Genomic DNA, 22,274 nt, shown 5'->3' with positions numbered 1-22,274 from the left:
TAATGGAAATATGTTGATGCAAAATCAAGAAATTTATTAATAGAAAATGTTCCAATTACAACGATATAAATTTTCTTAAGGTGAGAACTCTAGATATTTTTCCACTACATATTATATACGAAACTTATCAAATGAGGAGAAACATGATAGAAAATGGTTAGTGTATTCAAAAGACGTGAATAGAGTATTATTCTTTTATTGCAAGTTGTTTAATTCAAAGCCTAGTATAAGCTAACTAGCTAATGAAGTAACCGATGACTGAAAAATCTTAGTGCTTAGCTTAAAAGCTATGAAACAACCAATGAGTATATTACTAAAACATGACTGCTTGGCTTGATTTAGAAATGAGATTGTTAAGAAATAAAACAATTGACAAAAAATTCCAAGAACAAATTAATAAAGAAAAAGATCATTGAAAAAAAGTGTTAATGAGAATTATTGTTGTAGTAAAAATTCTTGGTAAAAATATTTTACCCTTTCGAGGACAAAATGAAAAGATCTACCAAGAAAATAATAGAAATTTTTAAGGTATGATTGAGATGATTTCTGAGTTTGATCTAGTAATGCAAGAACACATTCGATGTATTCAAGATGGTGAAATTCACAATCATCATCTTGGGCATAATATACAAAATGAATTAATACACTTGCTGGCAACTGAAATTAAAAATCATATTATTAAAAAAAATAAAGGAAGCAAAATATTTTTCAATTATTCTTGATTGTACCACAGATGCAAGTCATCAAGAGACATTTGTTAACATTTGTCAACAAGCCCAATAAAAATAGAAGGACATTTTCTAGAATTTATTAAATTAGATGATACTAGTGAAAAATGTATTTTCAATGAATTATTAGATGAAATAAAAGGTATTGATGTTTGAGGACAAGGTTATGATAATGGGTTTAATATGAAAGGAAAAGAGCAAGGGGTGCAAAGAAGATTACTTGATGCCCCAAAGCATTTTACATGCCACGTGGTTGTCATAATCCTAATCTTGTTATATGTGACATGAATATTCTTGTTTTATAGCTATATCATTTTTTGGAATAGTCCAACGTATTTATTCTTTGTTTTCTACATCAACAAAGCGATGAGAAATTTTTCAAGATAACTTGCTGATTCAAACTCTTAAGCCACTCTCACAAAGACATTAGAAAAGTCGAATTGAAAATATCAAAGCAATAAAATTTCAAACTCCACAAATAAGAGAAGCTTTATTACAACTAGCAAATACAACTAAAGACCCTGAAACAAAAAATGAAGCTAATTGTTTAGTAGCATATGAAATTGAGAACTTTGAATTCATATTAGACATGACCATATGATATGATATATTATTTGCAGTCAATACTATAAGTAAAAGTCTACAATCCAAAGATATGCATATAGATGTTGCCATTAATCAGTTAAAAGATTTTATTTCTTTTTTTCAATATTATAGAGAAAATAGATTTAAATATGCTATGATTTCATTGAAAGAGATTGTAATTAGTATGGAAATAGAACCTATATTTAGAGAAAAATGAATAATTCCAAGAAAAAAACAGTTTGATGAAAATGTCAACAAACAGACAACCCAATCTGTTGAAGAATCTTTAAGAATTAATTATTTCTTATTTACAGTAGATCAAACAATCTCTTTAATTCAAAATAGGTTTGAACAATTTTAAATATATGAAAATATTTTTGGCTTTTATTTAATTTCAAGAAATTGAAATCACTTGACAATGGTAGCTGGCAAAAAATGTTGTCTTAGTCTTGAAAGCTTTTTTAAATATGATATTGATGGTTTAGATTTATTTTATAAACTAAAAGTTTTAAAAGAAATTTTACCAAAGAAGAAAGCACTCCGATTGATATATTAAATTATATAAAAAGACTTGATTCTTTTTCAAATGCATGTATCGCTTATAGAATCTTATTGACAATATCTTTTACTATTAACAAAGAAAGAAGTTTTTCAAAATGAAAATTGATAAAATATTATCTAAGATCAACAATGTCGCATGAAAGATTAAATGGACTAGCCATATTATTAATTGAGAAGGAGATATTATAAGAACTTGAATATAAAAATTTAATTAACAATTTTGAATCTCAAAAAGCAAGAAGAATAATTTTTAAATAAAAATATATTTAGATATAATCTAATTAATTTGATACAAGAAAAAAGCCACATTTTAACTTGGATAATTCTACTCATTATCCTTACACCATACACCACACATTATTTTTTATCTTTTTATTTTTTTCTTTTAGCAAGTATGTGATGTGGAAATGATGAGTAAAAAAATTTAATTAGTTTAGTAGGAATAAAACAAAAAAAATAAAAATAAAAATAAAAATAAAAACAAAAAGTTAAAACACGTGGTGTAGGATGATGTTTAGTGGAACCCTTTTTAACTTATGGCCTTAGGCCTCAAAATCTTTTGAGCCGGCCCTGGCTAATATATTGCATGCAGAAAACAACCAGCCTTCGATACTTCATGATTTGATTCTGAACATGAGTGCCCAAGGCGATAAACACATATCAGGCAGTTTCAGGTTGAAAAGAGACGCCTATATAAGCTTGATTTTGAAAACTTGAAGAAAAGATAAACATCAGAATCACAGATAATAAAAGCAAAGGCATAGTTTGATGAATAAATTACTCCCTTTAAAGGAAAAATAAAAAAATAAAAAATAACTCCTCAATATATTCATAATCGGATTATTCTAAAAAAATGGAGATTTCAGTAACTACATTAGAGCTTTGTAATTTCAGTAAACATTTTAAGGAGAATAGGCTAATGTACCGTCACCTCGAATAGAGGATTTGGCTGTTTAATGTTTGGTTGCACTTCATTCATGTATATCTATGTCAATCTTTAGATCAATTTAATTTCTTTCTTTATCCACACACAAAAAGAGAGAAATACCAGCCACCAAGGAAGATCTCAAAAGAATCCAATACGCATGAGCTTGGGAAAATGAAATCAGGGCAGTTTATGTCGAGACAGATAATCATGTAAATTTACAGAAATCTTGGCAATCTCGCAAGAATTTTACAACCATTTGAGCTGATTGCCTGAGCCCAGTTTTGCCTTATCACTTCTTGTCACGAAACTCTTTCCATTCAACGATGTGGGATAGCAGGGCTTGATTTGCTATGTTGACATGGCAGGGTTTGATTTGCTAGAGAACTTACCGTGTCAACAATGTGAGGACGTGTCCTCCATATATACCAGCTTGCAAATTAATTTTTCTTATGTATAGATATAACTCAGGCCGGTAGATTGAATGTCTAGAAGACTAGTCGTACATCCCAAACAATGGTCTCAGTTATGCGTTTAGAAAGTTTACATCTCAGCTTCACAATACTGAAAAGCATAAGCAATGAGGAAATGGCCAGATAGACCTATCAATGGGGATAATCTGTAGATCTGTTACATAAAGGCAGAGATAAATATGAAACCTGTAGTTTATGACCCTGCATCAAGTCAGCAATGCCATGAACCATAGATGTAGGGAAGGAGGTCCAGGCCTTGAATGCAGAGCCTTGCAAAGCAGGAGATTGCACGTTTCTTTGAAGGATGACCAAGCACTGCTTGTATTATATCAGTACAGGAGAAAAGCAGAAAGCTCGCTCAGAGAATTTCTCTGGGTTGGGGCCTTCAAAAGAAACAGCACGCTTCTACCAAATTTACCAGCGTTCTCTAGTTCGACCATCAGGGAACTCTAGAGAAAGCACCTTCTCATCAGTTTTTGCCGAGTCGACCACTTGTTTAATCTTATTGTTCTCTCCAGTCCTCATAGATCCAACATCTTCATCAAAGTTTGGAGGCGTGCCATCATCTTCATCACTCCAGTCGTCATAATCTCCATCATCATCTTCATCATCTCCATCATCAAACCCAGCATCACTCATTAAATTATCAATATCAGACAACTCTTCTCCCTCTTCATCCCTTCCATATCTTGGCGCATTAATTCCTTCTTCCATATCTGCACCTGTTTTCGGAGAACCCCTAAATCGAGTAACAGCAACAAGAGAACGGAGTTTCTCCTTAATGAGCAGCAAACGATCCTTATCTATCAGTTGTGAATCCCGATACGCTTCCCTGAGGAAAACAGAATCTCTATCCCCTTTCAAGGAAACATAAAACATATCCGGGTGCCTTATCAGCACCCCTCTCAGCTGCTGAGAAAACCTAAACTCCTCTCGGAAATGAGTGAGGTGATCGACAAGAGTTCTCTTCTCAAGTGTGAGGCTCAAAATCTCATGAATAACTCCACATGCATGTTTCTCTTTCTCACGCGTACCCGACCTGAGTGCCGAGAAATCAGAGTATGGCGAGATGTAAGGAATTTCTCTAAACTGGCCTATCTTCCTCATCTCACCCTTGGAAAGATTAAGGCCCTTGGGTAGCCTTACTCTATTGAACTTGGGAGGCCTATCAATAATCAAATCCTTCTCTTCTAGTTCTCTTAATCTATTTTCTTCCTCAGATAACTCAGCTGCTGAAACTGCAAGGTTAGGATCCCAATGAGTTAATTCTAATGCAGGACCCCTTGCAGTCGGAACAACTTTAAAATATTGTGGATATCTATGACAAATTGTGTCACGAAACTCAAGCGGAAGACCAAAATCAGTCCTCAAATGGGCAATCTTCTCCAAAAAAATTCGCTTCTCCAACGACATCATCAACAGTTTCCTCAACTTGACAACCAACAAATCTTCCATCTCATTCCTAATCCTCATCTCCTCCATATAAAGTCTTTCCGCTTCTGGCGTCAATTTGAATTTTAATAAATACGCCCCTTCTTCCATTATTTCAAACACCGCTGGGAAATTCTTCAGCAAAGCTATAAATCGCCGCTTCTTGTCAAGACCCAAATCTCTTCTATACTTCCCTAGCTCTCTAAGAGACATAGTTCTATCAGGTTGACTCACTAGAATCTTCCTTATCTTCAACACCAACTTCAGTTTTTTGTCCCTTTGGATCACGTTGTCAAAGGGAAGCTCTTTCCTTCTTTTCACAGCAGCTCTTATAGGTCCAAATGGAACATGGGTTTTTCTCAGATTATCAGAAATAACGTTGGTCTGTTGCAAAACCAAACTTTCGCCCCAAAACTGTGACTTCTCGGCCTTTATGGTTGATAAGGAAAAATGGGGTTTCACAGATACTGTTGGCTTTTGAAGAAAAGGATACTTGTATGAGATAAACAAAGGTGAAGAAGTCGATGGAGAAGAGACCATGAGTTCTGGTTTCATTTCGAGGAAATTATGGTATTACAAGAGAAAATTACATAAAAATCAAAGAAAAGAAAAAAGTTCAGGTGAAAAAAGAAAGTAGAGGAGAAAAGAAAATGTAACAGACAGAAAGAAGTGAGAAATGTGAAGGTTATCGGACTCACCAAGTGTGCTTAGGATTAAGATTTGGAGGCTGAAGCGGGAGCCTAGGGTTTTGGAAGGAGAGGTTGCATATCGGGGTTTATCCACAAATGCTAAAAATCGCTTCGCAACGAATTTTTCTCGGTGACAGTGACGCTGTAAGTTCTCGTCCGCCTCGACTAGGTTGACATTATAGGCCCCCAATTTCACGAAGGAAAACTCTACTTCCACGAGTATCCCCACCGATATTTTTGTACCGAAATGACGTTTATTTTTATTTTATTTTATATTTTTATTTAATGATTAAAGAAATATTTATTTTAATTTTTAATGAATTGTGTTTGAAAAAAAAAAAATTAAAGGCTTTAAAAAATATTTGAAAAAAAAAAATTACAATACTCAATAGAAAACTTCAGTGGGCATCCTTGGTGGCTCTAGCACCACTCTTTCACGAAATATCTCATGGTCAATGTTTGGAAAATTTTTATTTTTATTCCTTTTTTAACGGAAAACCACTGCATGACATCATTCTTAGGACTCACCCATGGAAGCTAAACTCCTGGGGAGACTAGCATAGTAAGCCACCACCATGACCTCCCACTTAAATCGTAGTTTGATCACAGAGGAATTGAACCTGTGACATAGAGCACATGCACACAAATTCGCCCTTACCACTTGGGCTACTCATTGGTGGGTATGTTTGGACAATTTTTCAATTGGATTATTTTTGTCGTATAATTTGAAAAGAGTTTAGCAATTAGGCTAACGCTAAGAGGTGTTTAGTTAAAAAGTGAACAGATGATATGTACTTACTTATTCACTTTTATTAATTTTGTGCATTCATTTACATATCAGGTTATACATGTTAGGGAAAATATGTGCAAAAAGCCAATGGTAGGTGGGCCTAGAAACCCTTTCCTCCCAAGGTTAAGGACGGCTCATCAAGGAGAACTCTACGGGACGACATGGCCATATAGACATGTCCCAACAAGGTACATCCTGTGAGAACCATCACCATCGAGATGGGCCAATACATCCCTGCTAACTTGTTTTGTGATTAAGTTAGGTTGGAATGGCCCCCTTACTCCATACCCAGGAAAGGTTACCTTATTAAATGCACCGAAGTGCCCACTCAAGGGGCATGCCCATGTTAAGCCATGATGGTCAGAAGCCTACAAAAGGTCGAAAGGTTACCACATTCAATGCTGTAAAGTGCCTTCTCGGAGTGCATGCTATTGTCAAGCTACCAAAAGAAAGGGAAGGCTACACCAACCCTCGGGCAGTATATAGGAGCGGGGGGGAGGAAAGTCCAAAGATGTATCCTTTTTCTGGCAAACAAACACACACGCACCTACCAATCGAAACATCAATTGACTTAGGCATTGTAAACAAGCTTATTCAATAGTTAGAATTTGAAAGAATACAACCCTAATGTTCCCGTGTGAAGGTGCTAGGATTTTTCTTGTTCATAGAAGTACTCTAAGCACTCGGCCTAGAGGCCTTTGGTGTTTTTATGCTCTTGTCCCTACTCCCTTGACCTAAGATAGGTCTTGGACATGTAGTATGTGTGTGCTGGCTTGATGTAAGGTGTTTGTGATGTGTTATGGTCGAAACAACTTTGACATGGGGTGAAGATCATTCCTCAAGGTGTGACATGTGAATTGTATTGGTGTTGGATTGATTTACATGAGCTGATGTGTTATGGCCAAAACAACTTTGACATAGGGTGAATATTAGTCCTCAAGGTGTGACATGCGAATTGTATTGGTGTTGGATTGATTTACATGGGCAACAAATTTTTTAGTATGTTTTGCAATTTGAGTTGGATATATGGAAGGATGGAATGAAATGAAATGAATTGGTACTAAATATTGAAGTGAAATTTTGCTTTGGGTTGTATAATTTTTTGGCGTGTATGAAGCTTATAAAGCTTTATAATTTTATTTGTGTTGGCTTATGATGAGTTAAGTATACAAGAATTTATGATATGGACAGATTTATACATGTAATGTATTCAACTTGATAAGTTAGAAAGAGTGATGTATTGGATTGAGTAAAGAAGCTTGTATTGAATGTATGGTATGTAGACGAAGTTTGTAAACTAAATGAGTGCTTTAAATGAATTGTATGTTGATCTTAGGTGATAAAAATAGTAGGGTACATGTATAATTTGATTGGTTAAATGTAATGGACAACTTGGTATACTTTGAATGTATTGTGTATGGGTGAAACTTGGGAAGCAATGTCGATGTGTGTTTTGGTTGGTTGTATATGTACACTTGTTTTGGATCTTATTATATGTTGTATGCAAGGAACTGAATGAGAACTTGAGGAATGGATTGGATTAAGTGTATGGAGTAAGGGTATTGTATGAAGAATGGTATTGTAATTGTAGTTGGATTTCATGGATAAATAGGATTATTTTGTAAGGCTTGTTGAGTGATGGTTTGGAGGTTAAAGTGAAGCATATGAGCTCACTTTATTAGTTATAAATGAAGTTGGGCTTTTAGGTTCATCGTTTAAGCCTAAAATTTATGAAAATGGTTATGTTTCAAAGGATTTAATAGTGACTTGTATAAGTAAAATGAAATGGATATTATGAATACTTAGAGGTGTAAGTTTGTACAATTAGGAATGTTATGAAGAAATATGCAGGTAAATAGCTGAATGAGATTATTTGGATGATGACTAGTCTAAGTAGAGGAAGTTTAAGTAAAGAACCAATCAGAGGTTAAGGCCATGTGAAAGAGAATGCACTACGAGTTAAGAGTAGTTTTATTATGCTAGTATTAAGTTTATTGTTCTTATGTAAAATGAGAGGAAATGCCATTAAGTTATGAATGCATATAGATTGTCATTTGAAACGCACATGAATGGACTGCATGAAATGAAAATGACATTAAATGTAGGTAAATATTATGTTCATACTCTTATAGAGTTTTCTAAATAATATGAAAATGAAAATGAAAAGTTTTTATGAAAAATGTTCTTTTTATGCAATGAAGGAAAATGAAATGTTTTCTTAGAAAAGAAATGATAGTCTATGAAAGTATACTAAAGTATTAATGTTTTAAGGTATATGTATGTAATGGCCTCCTTTAACAGCACCTTTTTATGCCCCCAAGATTATTTATATGCATGTGAAATGGATGTTATAAGTAGAACTTATTGTCTTTATGTTCCATGAAAAGAAATAATGATGTATTATGCTTTATGATATGAAATGATGTTTTATGAAATCGACTGATGAATGAAATGAAGGAAAAGGAAAGGACTGAAAGAAATGAATGAAAGGAAAGAAAATGAATGAATATTTAATGTATAAAGCTACGTAATGGTCATGACTGAATAAATGATGGTACCAAATAAAGGGCATATTGCAATGCTCGATAAGTAATACTGGTAGTGCAGCCAGTGCTAATCCTTGATTGAGGGATTTCCAACCCGTGGCCATGGGCAGAATTGGGTCCAAAAGACCGCTAATCCCAACACACGGAGCGTAAAAGTGTGTATCGGCCAAAAGAAAGTGATAACATTTAATTGTGATGAAACAATGTATCTCTTTACAAAGGAAGGTACAAGGAGTGGGAAATATTTTTTAGGAATAAAAACCATTTCAAAAGAAAAACCCTAACTTGTAATGTTTTACAAAGGAAATAAATGTTTAATGTAAATTATGTAGATGAATAATAAATGCATGAATGAAAACCAATGTTAGTATATTTTTATAGTATGGAGTATTTGACTTATTTTATTTTTATGTGTGCCCCACCAAGGAACAAAATGAGGACGAAACATCAGGACGTACATGGCCCAAGGAAATGGTGATAGAAGCCTCGGAAGCTTTTAATAAATATATGAATCATATTTTGTAAAAAGGACTTTGTATTTAAATTGAATGAATACAGCTGCTAACTCTCTTCTAATTTACAAACCAGGTTTTAATTTTAACTATAAAATCTTTTATATTCTGGAGCGGAAAAGAAAAAGTTTTAAAAAGTTCAGTAATTTTCATCTTGTTTTCTAAAATTATTTTCTAAAATCCCATCACAAGAACGGGCGTTACACAAGCACACCCAACAATATACTCGGTCATCCGAGCAATCAAGCCATGTAGTATGCTCGGTCTTTCCAGGCAATTAAGCAGCGTAGTATGCTCGGTCATTCCTACCAATTAAGCCGCACAGTATGCTCGGTCTTTCCTAGCATGCATGCCTGAATCTTCCGAGTCTTAATGCTCGATCTTTTTGAGCGATTATGCTCGAAAATTTTTCGACTTGTTCTGAATTCGAGTTTTGACTTCTGACGTAACATTATGCATGCAAAATAAGGATATTGCTTTCTAGAAACTAAATTTAATAGAGTAATTATTATATATCTTAACTTCAAAACTAGATTTTAATTTAGTAATTAATCTATCGGATATTACAAAATGAATACATGCATGATCTAAACAAAATGGACCAATCATATGATTAGGGAGTTGCATAAGAGATGATAAACTTACCGTATGTCCTAGAGCATCATAGGTAGCAAGACTATAAGCTAGAGCATTACTCTCTCTGTGGACATGTTTAGTGTTGAAGGGAAAAAGGTGTTTGAAATGTGAAACATCAACCCAAACGCTAGAGTAAAGCTATGGGGTGAGAGATTCATTATTAAACTAATTAACCACAATCAGAGAATCAGTGTAAACAATAATAATAATAATAAATGCTCAGTTCATAATATAAAATTTATCCAATTCTCAAAGCTAATAAATCTGCAAAAGTCTTAGTACCCATGCCCAATTGAATTAATTCTCAAAGGTAATAACTCTGCAAAAGTGCTTGGCTGCCTTTCAAATATTTTGGGTTTTATTTTCCATTTTTTGGATTTGGATTTGTTTTTATTTATGATTTGAAGAAAAAAAAATTAATTTTTTAAATTGCTTTACGAAATTCCTTTCGGTTCTTAGATTTTTAAAATGGCTTTAGCATTTTAAAAATAACTTTTATCTTCTTGTTTTAATCAAGTGGAAGGACATGTTAGTATTTTCGTTAGTTTAATTCATAGTCGATATAGGCCAGTTATATCTAATCTAAAACCAATATAATTTTTGAAGTATTTCTTTTGCCGATACTAAACTACGTCAATTATTTTCCTAATTAGTTTTATTCTAGTTATTTAATTAGTTTTGATTATACCAATGCGAAGTCTCCTCTCTTCTCTCTGCGGAGAACAGAGGTGGTGATAAGGTTTTTTTGAGTCGCCAGACTTTACTGGTGAAGGAGGAAGTTTGGTTTCTGTTGTGTGTTATAGGGGAATATTTATGGAGAGTTTACAGGCATTATGGGGAAATTTAAAACTGAATGAAAAGGAGGAATCGTCTATATCTTTGAAAAATTGTGCAACTCTTGAAGTTCAATGTAAAGGGGAGAGGAGTCTAGTTAGGAAGATATGGACTGACAAATCCATAGAAAAAAAACATTGTTGAAGCAACAATGGCGAAGGTTTGGTAATTGAGTAAGCCAACCAAGTTCAGAGAGGTGAGAACTAATGTGTTCACCATTTCTTTTGCCACCCATGCTGATAAAGCTCGAGTCTTAGACGAAAGATTGTGGCTGTTTGATAATCATCATTTTGTGATTAACCATTTCGATGGTTACAGTTGACCCAGCCTTGTGAAGTTCGATAAGGCTGCCATATGGTTACAGTTTCATAATTTGCCTTTGGTGGGGATGTCTTGGGAGTGTGGTGAAATATTGGGGAGATCTTTGGGGGATTTTGAAAGTGTTGTAGTTGAGGAAGATGATGTGGGATAAGGTAACTTTTTGAAAGTAAGAGTTCTTGATCTTCGTAGACCACTTGCCAAAGAAAGAACTATTACACTGAATGGCATGAAGCATTGGATCCCGATTACATTTGAAAAGCTACCACGTTTTTGCTTTACGTGTGATAGAATTTTGCATGAGGCAACAGTCTGTTCTGTGACTAATCAAAGGAAGGATGAACCACCTCAATTTGGTTCTTGGATGCGAGCTGTTATGGATGGTAGGAAGCAAAGTGCCCAGACAAGAGAAAGATCAAGTACGGTGGAACAACATGATATAGAGGTGGCCGGGGATGGTAGTATGCCGAAAGAGAGTGGTTCTTCTATGAGGGAGTCTCATTCTCAGGATGGCAAGGGCTAGGAGGTTGGTAGAAATCATGGAGGGAATAATGGAGATGATCATGAAATTGATACTGTGTTTAAAGGAAAGAAGTCGTTAGTAGATGATGGGGGGGGGGGGGGGGGGAGGGGAGAATCAATCTCGAGGAGAAGGAATTAAGGGATATGGAGGAGTTACAAGATAGAGGTGGAGCGGCTGTCACGGAGATCTTAGCTGGTGCTGAAAATGTAAATATGGAAATGGCTAAAAGCATGGTATGTATTGGGAATGCTGTGAATCACACTGAGATTTCTAATGGGCTTGACTTTTGTGGTCCAGGCCAGCCAATTGACTCCACAACCCATCAACTTTTAGTGAACATGCAGACACACTAGAAAACTAGATCTTGGAAGAAACGTGCACGTACTTTAGGTACTACTTCTGAACCTATTGTTGAGATAAGTGGTAAGAAAAGAACCTTAGTTGGTAAGTGAGATAAGTACTTTAGGTACTAGGTGAAAGCAAAATGGAGGAACAAAACTTACATTAATTGGGATCAGTAGTGGCTGTTAATCAGCCCTGTCGAGATCAATGATTCTCCTTAGCTGAAATTCACGTGGGCTTGGAACTCATGTGGAATTCGTGTCCTTCGTGACTTGATCAGAAGGGAAGTTCTCGAAGTTTTGTTTCTTCAAGAAACAAGACTTAATGCTAGGATGATGGAGAGCTTAAAGTTCAAGTTGGGTTTTGAGAATTGTTTGGCTGTGAGTTGTGAAGGTAGGAGTGGGGTATTGCATTACTGTGGAAAAAGGAAGTTGATCATAGAATCCTGAATTTCTCTATATCACATACCCATGCTCAAATCAAAGTTGATGATCTTGGTATTAACCCATGGTTCCTCACTGGAGTCTATGGTCAGCCTGATGCTACTAAAAGGCATGAGACATGGGCTCTTGTAAGGTCCCTCAAAGTAGTTCAAGACCAAGCTTGGCTACTTATGGGGGATTTTAATGAGATTTTGAGAAGTAATAAAAAATATGGGGGAAAGCAAAGACTAGAAAGATAGATGCAAGCCTTTCGAGATGTGCTGAATGACTGTGAACTTAAGGATCTTGGTTATTCTGGAAGTCAGTTTACTTGGTGCAATAGTAGGGAGCCAGATCACTTTATTAGTGAGAGACTTGATAGATTTCTAGCAAACTTGAGGTGGTGTGCTAATTACCCAATGGCTTGAGTGCATCATGGAACAACAACATATTCAGACCATGTGCCTATAATTTTAAAGCAGCAAGTTGATCATTACCAAAGGCCAGGAAATAAATTATTCAGATTTGAGACTATGTGGGTGGCATCTTTAGATTGTAAAAAAGTTATTGAAAAAGCATGGCAGGTGGAACCAAAGGCTAATAGCATGAACTCTGTTATGAGGAAGATTGAAAGGTGTGGAGAAATGTTAACAGTATGGAATAAGGAAAATTTTGGACATGTTAAACAAGGCATTGAAAGGGCTAGAACCAAACTGCAACTCCTTCAAAGCAGTGATCCACATGGCCAAAGGAGGAGGGTTGAACACAGAGTAGCTAGAATTGAAATGTAGTAGTGCCTTGAGAGGGAGGAAATTATGTGGAGGCAAAGGTCCAAAGCACTATAGTTGCAAGAAGGGGATACTAATGCATGCTTCTTTCACAATAAAGCTTCACAGAGGAAAAAGAAGAACTTTATCAAAGGTCTGAAAGATGTAAATGGTTTATGGAAACAGAATGAAGAGAGGGATAAACTGATTCTCGAGTACTTTAGTACCCTCTTTAAAGCATTAGAAGAGGTGGGGAACATGGACTTCTTGGAAGGGCTAAGGGGTAAAGTCGATGGTGCTATGAATGAGAATCTGTTAATGGAGTTTGATGCAGCTGAAGTATTTTTGGCCCTTAACCAAATGAATCCCAATAAGGCTTTCCACTTTTTTATCAGAAGTTTTGGACTATTGTTGGGAAACAGGGGATAGATGATGTTCTTAAGGCCCTTAATCATGGTCAGTTTCCACAAGAGATAAATCACACCTTCATAACCTTGATTCCAAAGAAGAAGCAGCCTGAGATGATTTTTTATTTCAGACCTATCAGCTTATGAAATGTTATTTATAAGCTGATCTCAAAAGTCTTAGCAAAAAGGCTCAAGGAAGTGTTGCCAACCATTATTTCAAGCTCACTAAGTGCTTTTGTACCTGGAAGGCTCATAACAGATAATATACTTGTGGCATATGAACTAGTGCATTTTCTCAGGAAAAAAGGTTGGAAAGAAAAGCTTTATGCCTCTAAAGTTAGATATGAGTAAAACATATGATATGGTGGAATGGGGATTTCTAGAAGCTGTTATGCAAAAAAAGGGGATTTGATGAAAAATTTATCAAGTTGATAATGCTTTGTATGAAATCTGTCTCTTTTTCCATTTTGGTGAATGGGGTGCCTAAAGGTCCTTTATTTTCTTCTCGAGGCTTCAGGCAAGGGGATCCCATATCCCCTTACCTATTTCTATTGTGCAGTGAGGGACTAATTTCTTTATTATAGCAGGCTAAGAGATCAAAACAGATTGAAGGCATGTAGATTTGCAAAGGAGCACCTAAGCTTAATCATCTCTTGTTTGTAGATGACAGTGTGTTGTTTTGCAGGGCAACTTTACAAACTTGTTTAAATATTCAACACCTCCTTGATATATATGAAACAACTTCGGGTCAAAGGGTGAATAAAGAGAAAACCTCATTGGTATTAAGCAAAAATGTCCATAGCAGTCAGCAAGAGGAAATAATGGCTTTCTGGGGTGTCCAACACTACCAATAGTATGAAAAATATCTTGGTCTTCCTCATATAGTGGGGAGGGCCAATAGAAAATCTTTTCAGATTTGAAGCAGAAAGTTTGGCACAAGTTAAATGGCTAGAAGGATAAGTTATTTTCACAATGAGACAAAGAAATATTGATTAAGGCAACAACTTTGGCTATCCCAACTTACACAATGAGCTGCTTTAGGATACCAAGTACCCTTTGTAGTGAGTTGGAAATTATGATGGCAAATTTCGAGTGGCGTCAAAAGGAGGAAGAAAGTAAAACTAGATGGGTTAACTGGAAGAAAATGTGAAGCTAAAACACAAGGAGGAATGGAATTCAAGGGTTTTTAGATTTTCAATCAATCTTTTCTTGCAAAACAGGCTTGGAGAATTATGATAGAGGAGACAACTTTGCTACACAAGCTTTTTAAGGCCAAGTATTTTCCTGCTTCAAGCTTTTGTGACTCAAAATTGTTGCACAAGCTCTTGCATATGTTTATGTGTTGAAGCTCCTTCGCTTCTGGCAAACCTTCTCGGGCTTTGGGTTGACACAAAGGCGATGCTCGATGACCTCGGCAACGATGGTAGGCATATACTCGTGACTTCTTGCAAACACATACTGTGCTTGATTAGGAATCACTTTAGTCAACACCTGACTTTAGCCCCCATTCTTGTTCCTATTCTAGTTGTTGCCTCGGGGCGATCTGAATTCAGTTTATAAGCTCGAAGGGCTCATAGAGTCCTCACTGCTTCAATTTTTACTCGTCTCACGCCTTAACCCCGCACTTAATAAGTTCGGGAGGCGGAGATGGTAGCATCTCCCCAAAGCTTACCCTTGTCGTTGTCTCTACCATGCGCACGTCCCTTCTCGCATCCTTAAGTTCCTACACATAATACTCGAATGCGAGTGCCTAATCGCCACAAACTTCGACGACGCCAACCTTCGTTGGGAACTTTACTTTTAAGTGGTAGGTGGAGGTGACGACTTTCAAGTCATTCAAGGTCAGCCAACCTATAAACGTGTTGTAGGAGGAATGGGTCTTAACCACCACAAAGTCTGCCATGATGGTGACTGTGCATGACTTTGTTCCCACGGATACTAGTAGTGTAATAACTCTTATGGGCTAGAGCATATATTCTAAAAAGCCCTTTTACAGCGTGGGCTACTGGTGTAGACGGCCTGGGCTGATCCCCATTTTCATAAAAACTCCCTAGGACAGGGTGTCGGCTGAGCTCCCTCAGTGTCGATCAAAATCCTACGAGTGGTGTAATTAGCTACCAGCATTGACACCACTAAGGCATCATCGTGCGAGTACTGTATTGCCTCACAATCTTCATTGTCAAAGGAGATGTCGATGGGTCTCTGTTTTTTTTCCCACGATGGTTTCCCGAAGTTGATTTCTTTAAATCGCGCCTTTTAAACGTATTCATTTCTACTAGAGAAGGTTTTCTTGCCCCCGAAGACCTATCCCGCTATCGCTCGGATCTCGCTATGAGGCATGATGTTCTGACTGTGGATTTTGTAGGGATTCCCTATTTCCCCTATTTCCTTCCTTTGCTTAGGACTTTTGCTTCCCTGAGATTCCTCAACCCGTCTTGGCCATTTAACCAACGGTGGTCCCAAGGGTGAGGCATTTCGGGCAACCAATCACTCTAGTTCCCCACTCTCACGCTTTGCCTCTATCCCTCTATCCCTCAGTTGAGGTAGTCATGTGCCCCTCTGCATTGTGATAGGCATAGAAGAGGGGGAGTCTCCCACCATACTCATTTCGTTCGGGAGCCCTTTGTGGGCCTTCTCTGCATCCTGGTCACACGTTTAGACTCACATGCATTGCTCTAGAGCCTCAACCCTGGGATAAAATTTCCCATTCTCTCCCCCTTTCGTATGGATATTTCCTCACATTTCAATCCTTCTCACGACTCTTGTTACCTTTGGCTTCTTTTAACCCTTGCCCTATTTGTCTCGGATCGGATTCTCTCGAGGCAGTCAGGGCTTTAAAGGTCTCCTTCGCTTTGACAAAATCGTAAGCCCTATCCATGAATTCTTATAATATTGTTGGAGTCCTCCTTACTAACTTTTCCATAAATGGACTTATAGGCAAAATGTCTCCTAGAAGTGTTGCTAGTGTAATCTTATTGTCCTGATCATCTCCCGTCACACGCTCCTTGTTGAACCTAGTAAGGTACACATTGAGACTCTCATTCTCCCACTACTTCACCATAAGGAGGTAGGCACTCGGTCATCTCCTTTGTTGGCTCACCATGAACTAGGTTGGGAATTTTCGGCGGAGTTCCTCGAAGCTGTTGATGGAACTCGATTGTAAAGTTCCAAACCAAGCTCTCACTGTTCTCTTGAGGGTCAAAGGGAAGGCTCGATACACAACTTCCCCCCATAAATGGTGAAGTGTCATATGAGCCTTAAATGTATCCAATTGCTTGATAGGATTCTGAGACCCGTCGTACGACTCAATTTGGGGAACCTTGAACTTAGTTGAAGTGGCATTGGCATGATGTTTGCAAAGTAGGGTAGGTCCATTATACTGAGTAAGTGGTCGACTGACCAGGATGAGCCTATCCTCCTGGCCATCTCCTCGTACTTACCCACGAGGTTACGCAGGTCGTCATGCATCTTCCTATTCTCTTCGTCATTGAAGCTGGGTCTACCTCCACCCTGGGACTCCGCTTTGTCTTATTTGTTATGACTAGTTCTCCTTTTAGAGGTTCTCCATTTCTAAAGCCATGGTTCTCAGCCTCTCCTCCATCTCTGCAAACCTCCTATCTATGTTGTCATTCGTTTGCTTGCCCATATCAATGACCACATGGTTAGGGTTCCTTGAGAGAGCATCATCCCAAGCATGGAAAGGTGCCTTGAATTCTGTCGATCTCACAGATGACACCAAACTGTTAAGAACGTGTTTTGCACCCCCAAGACTGCGCTTGCCCTATTTCGGTCACTTGCCCACTCCTAAAATTAAGAGACTAACTTGGCCTCTTCGACTGGGGGGATATTTCTGATGCCTAAGTTAGTATATATTGAAAATGTGATAATCAGTTATCTAAAAAGAAAAATGGAAAGTTGTAGGTTATTGTCAACACACATCTTCCTTTGCCTTTTGTTTCGTATTTGTGTCTCCCCTTCTCTTGGGGGGGGGGGGGTCTTGTCTGCTATTGGTCAATAGCTTGGTGGTCTTTTTTTGCCAAAGGAGACATGCACCTACATTTAATACGGAAACCCTTATGGATCCCGAGGCCATTCCGGCCAGTTTAGGCTAGCCTTCCTATGATTTAATGAGGCGTGCCCTGCTACGGATCTGAGTGAACCCTCCCTGACACGGACGTGTTTGTCCTGCAGGTTCTTCCATGGTCAGTGCATTACTGCATTTAATGTGGTCTGACCTTTGAGGATCTCATTGGATTTTTCCTTATGGGGTAGGTTCGATCTGCAGGTTAGTCAGGGCGCTCCTTTCGTCGCGAGCTTCTGTTTTTCCCACATGGGTCTCGCCCTCTTTATCGAATGGAAAACCTTCGGGCCCTCCGCCAAACTAGGCCTTGACAGGGCTCAACCTGGTGGGATTGTTTAACAGACTTGGCTAGGCCTTATTTATTAGGGTAGTACAGGAACCGACGAGATCGATCGTCGCCAACAGGAATCGGTTGTTGGAGTTCGAAATTGGTGGAGAACGGGTCAGCCGGCATTAGGAAATACAAGAAACCGACGTCGGCCAGTTCGGTCTCGGTCTGAATCAGGCTCAAACTGCCGAATCGGCTGATATAATATATATATATATATATATCTATCTTAGGTAAAACTATGCTGTTTCATTTAACTGATTTAAACGATGCCGTTTTATACCCACACTTTTGGAAAAAAAAAAAAATGAAACGACGCCATTTAGTTTAATATACCAAGCGGTGCTGTTTTGGGTTAGGGCTCCCCCAAGCCACCCTTTCCCCTCAATACGCCATTCTCTCTCTCTCTCATCTCCCTCTCAACTCTCTCTCTTTGATGCCATCTATCTATTTAAGATTTGTTAATGGGGTTCTTAAGTTCTTCTTCCATTACCGTTCCTCTCTCTCTCTCTCTCTCTCCATCCATTTGCGATGTTTCAAACTTTCAAGATTTTGGTTCTCTCTCTCTCAGATTCTCTCATCTCCGATTCATTTGAGGTTTGTTGATGGAGTTCTTGGAATGATTTTGTTATGATATTTGTTGTGAGATTTGTTGATGGGGTTCTTTTAATTTTTATAGTTTTTGTAATGATTTTGTTGTGAAATTCTTTGGTGGGTGTTTGAAGTGTAAACCGACAAGAATCACCGCTGAATCTATGGTAACCAATTGAAACTACGCCGGCCAATTTAGCCTCCTTTGTTATGACCCTCCATGGAAGTGATTCTATTGTCGAGAAGTCGAAGTGTTGAAAACTTGAAGTGAAGATGAAGACATTACTCGGTACGGTGCGGTTTGGAGCTAGAAGAGAGATGATGCCATTTGGAAGAATAAATTAAACGATGCGTTTGAGAGTTTTTGAAGCTGTGCGTTTAGGGGTCAATGCTATGCATTTTGTGCCAGCCTATCAGTTTACACTACTCTGTTATTTTCTTATGTGTTATCTACAATCATTTTATTATTTGCACTTTCTGTTGGGTGGTTAGAGTATTGGCATTGGCTTCATCAAAAGCTTAGCCAAATGTAAAATTTGATAAATTTTATCAAAATAGGATTGCATTGGATTAGTTAAAGATATAAATGTGAAACTTTGAGCTACAGTAAATGGATATGTTTCTTCAAATTTGATGGGTTACTATTCACTCATCAAATCTATTTTTTATTCACTTTTAATCTCTAAAAATCTTTTTTATTCACGTTTAATATCTAACTATCTTGTAATAATAATATAATAATCAAATTAAATTATTAATTAAAATATGATTAATGTAATTGTAAAATATGAAAAAAATAAAAACATTTTTATTAAAAAAATAATATTATATTATTATTTTGATGAATTCAATAGTTAATTCAACGTGGAGTTATGGTTAGGAAAGTTTTAAATTTATAAAAATTATGTACTTTTCATTAAATTTTAGAGATAATTTTGATAAAGTCAATATCAATGCTCTTACGCTGAATGTGCTGAGTGAATTGTCAAAAGGAAAGGGAGGGGGAGAGAGGATTATTCTGGAGAATTTCTCTAGGTTCTATTGTTATTCATGGAGGTTTTGGGTGCCTCCCTTAATTTGTACAATCTCAGTCGTATGAATCTTATGAGTATATTTTCTCAGACTATTTCTTCTATCCAGTTTCTGCACTTTGCATTACATCATTATTTATTGGAGGTACATTTTGGGTTTAAAAATGTGTGAAGCTTTATATTTATTTTTGCCTCTCCCTAAGCTCATAGGTTGTCGCAACATCTCCCAGTCCGAGTGCGGTGACTCTCCTTCTCTCTCTTGATTTTCGTGCTGTGTTCGATTTTCTTTTGCTCTTGCTTACTCAGAAAATGTGAAGAGCGAGGGGGAACCTGAATTTGACCGTGATTTTCGTATTCTTCTGGCTTGTAAAAAGTGAAATGTTTCTTTGAGTTGAGCTGAGTGGTTACATTAGTCCTAGCTTAGTGGAAGTTCTACTTATCAAAAAGAAAAGAAAAGATTAGTGGAAGTTTTGGTTTTCCTGAGATCGTGAACTGTGAAACAATTTGATTGGGACATCTTTTTCTATTTGCTTTATAAATATTTTCTCGGAAACCAAACAGAGCCTCGTTTGGTTGTATATCTTCTTTTTCCTCTGTTTAGTAGGAAGAAAACGTAGGAAAGCAAATGAAAGCAAGAATTTTGAATCCCATGGTTTAAACTTTATTCTCGAAGGAGAAATAATTTAGACAAATCCTAAATAAACAAGTCTCGTAAGTCTTTGTAAAAAAGGTCGGCCTCACTTAAAAAAGTATAAAAATAAAAACAATTCTTTATTAATGGGATTATTTTTTTATAAAAATCTTATATGTAATTTGTATTTATTGCTAACATTACTATTTTTGCTTGATACTTGTTCATTTGAAGCACTTTATATTTGGTCATTTCTTACTCACAGTGTTGTTTACCTTGTTCCTTCTTGATGGTTAATTTCATTCTCATTGTATATTATTTTTGCTCATTCCAAACGGTTTATTGACGAGGTTGATGTTGGTATTGATATGTGTTGGTTATTCTATATGCTCCGGGAACACAGAGACAGGCAAAGAAGTGGCCCTATAGGCCAGGAACAGTGGCTCTTCGGGAGATTCGGCTCTTCCAAAAGACTTGGAAATCTGCTCATTCCAGCTGCTTCTTTCATTAGAGTCGTGAGTTCATTAGCTTAGTTATACACATGAGCATGCACACCTCCTTACTGACTTGTACATGCAGAAAGGATGAACAGACTTATGGATAGATACATTTTTTTTTATAATTAAATGGATAGATACATTTAGAAATGCATTTTAGAGGAACTTTTTGTGATATTGTTGTTTATAATTAAAACAGATGATGCATTCCCTGTAATGTGATGTGTGAAAACCCTTGCAACTGTTAATAAAACTATTTAAGTAAAGCCTTGATCCTATTTAGATTTTGGATTGGTGTTATAGATCCTCTTCAACTTAGTCAGTTCACTCAATTATATTGTTATCATAAGTTGTATCCTATATTATATCATTACCTTTTGTTGTCTCTCTATTGATTTCATCCTTCCTAACTACTTCTACCAATATTGTTTTATGCTTTCTACCCCTTTTCACGCTGTGAAGTTGAATTAGATTGCTTTCTTTTCATTTGTTAGTGTAAAATTATTTGAAAGAAACCTTGAATTGTTGGTCGATTCATGAATGAATAACATAGATTCAAAATGCATGCGCTTAAATTACCACAAACAATTTGGACTGTTAATCATGTCAATTCTGGATTTACAGAACCGGAGAACTTATCTTGGATAACTATCTTGTGGAGTCCAGCTCTTTTCGTTCAATCTGACAATGCTGTTTTTAAAAACCAAGAAAATGAAAAGAAAAACAGAGAGTGAACTTGCTGTTTCTTGTACTCTTGAGTAAACACTATGACAAGTATGTGTTGTCAGGAATCCTGGAATCCTTTGTGCTCTTAAAATCATGCTTGCACTGTAAGTCTGTGAATCTTATAAATTCCCTGTTTATAGAATCATATATATATTCTTAGTTTATAATATCTACAGCAGCATTCTCCTAAAGTTGTTTCATTTTACTCTTTTATTAATATTTTTATGACCCATTTGACCAAATATTAGGATTGGGTTATGAAGAAGTATGGACCTTTTTGTTAACATTGGTCTATGGCATGCGTCCATTAGTTTGGCAGTGAAGTTTGATCACAAAAAGGGTCCTTGTCATTTGTAGTTAAAACGAAGTTGCTCAAAAGCCATTCACATGAATATGCTTGATAAGCCTGCAGTAATATATGATTTTTGCTCTATTGTTGGATTATTGTTGTGAATTTAAGCAGTTTCAGATGGGAAATTAAAAAGTAAGACCTATTGGAATGAGCATATAGGATCAATGGGCTGAACCCAAATACTTTGCTACATTGACATAAATTGTACTTCAGATGATAATTGTACAAGAAAACTAGTATATGGCTGATTGTTAAGCTGGAAATCATGAGTTCTTTATAATAACAACTTTTGGTTCACGATATTTTTTATTTAAAGGAATTTTCCTCGGTAATATGTTGTTGGTCATCAAATGATGTTGACAATATACAAATGTTCTTTCTTCTTTAATTTCAGTGTCTAAACATCCATCTTGGTGCTTATAACTTTGGTATCCTAATCATTACAACATCCTGTTGTGAAATACTATGCAAAGCACACACACCAACGATGGCAAATAAAGTAAAAGCAACACAATCAAGAACACAACACACAATATACGTGGTTCGGC

The 22,274-nt window shown here is 36.6% G+C and overlaps 1 protein-coding gene across 1 annotated transcript; it reads right to left on the bottom strand.

The window, feature by feature from the left end:
- Nucleotides 1-3,232: 3,232 nt before the first annotated feature.
- On the bottom strand, nucleotides 3,233-5,560 carry LOC121247637 (protein WHAT'S THIS FACTOR 1 homolog, chloroplastic). Its single transcript, XM_041146029.1, has one exon. It carries the CDS (start codon nucleotides 5,256-5,258, stop codon nucleotides 3,687-3,689), a length of 1,572 nt encoding a protein of 523 aa, XP_041001963.1. The 5' UTR covers nucleotides 5,259-5,560; the 3' UTR covers nucleotides 3,233-3,686.
- Nucleotides 5,561-22,274: the final 16,714 nt, after the last annotated feature.

This window comes from Juglans microcarpa x Juglans regia, chromosome 1S (genome assembly GCF_004785595.1).
Source record: "Juglans microcarpa x Juglans regia isolate MS1-56 chromosome 1S, Jm3101_v1.0, whole genome shotgun sequence".
NCBI lineage: Eukaryota > Viridiplantae > Streptophyta > Magnoliopsida > Fagales > Juglandaceae > Juglans > Juglans microcarpa x Juglans regia.
This window is presented reverse-complemented; position numbering and strand designations above follow the sequence as displayed.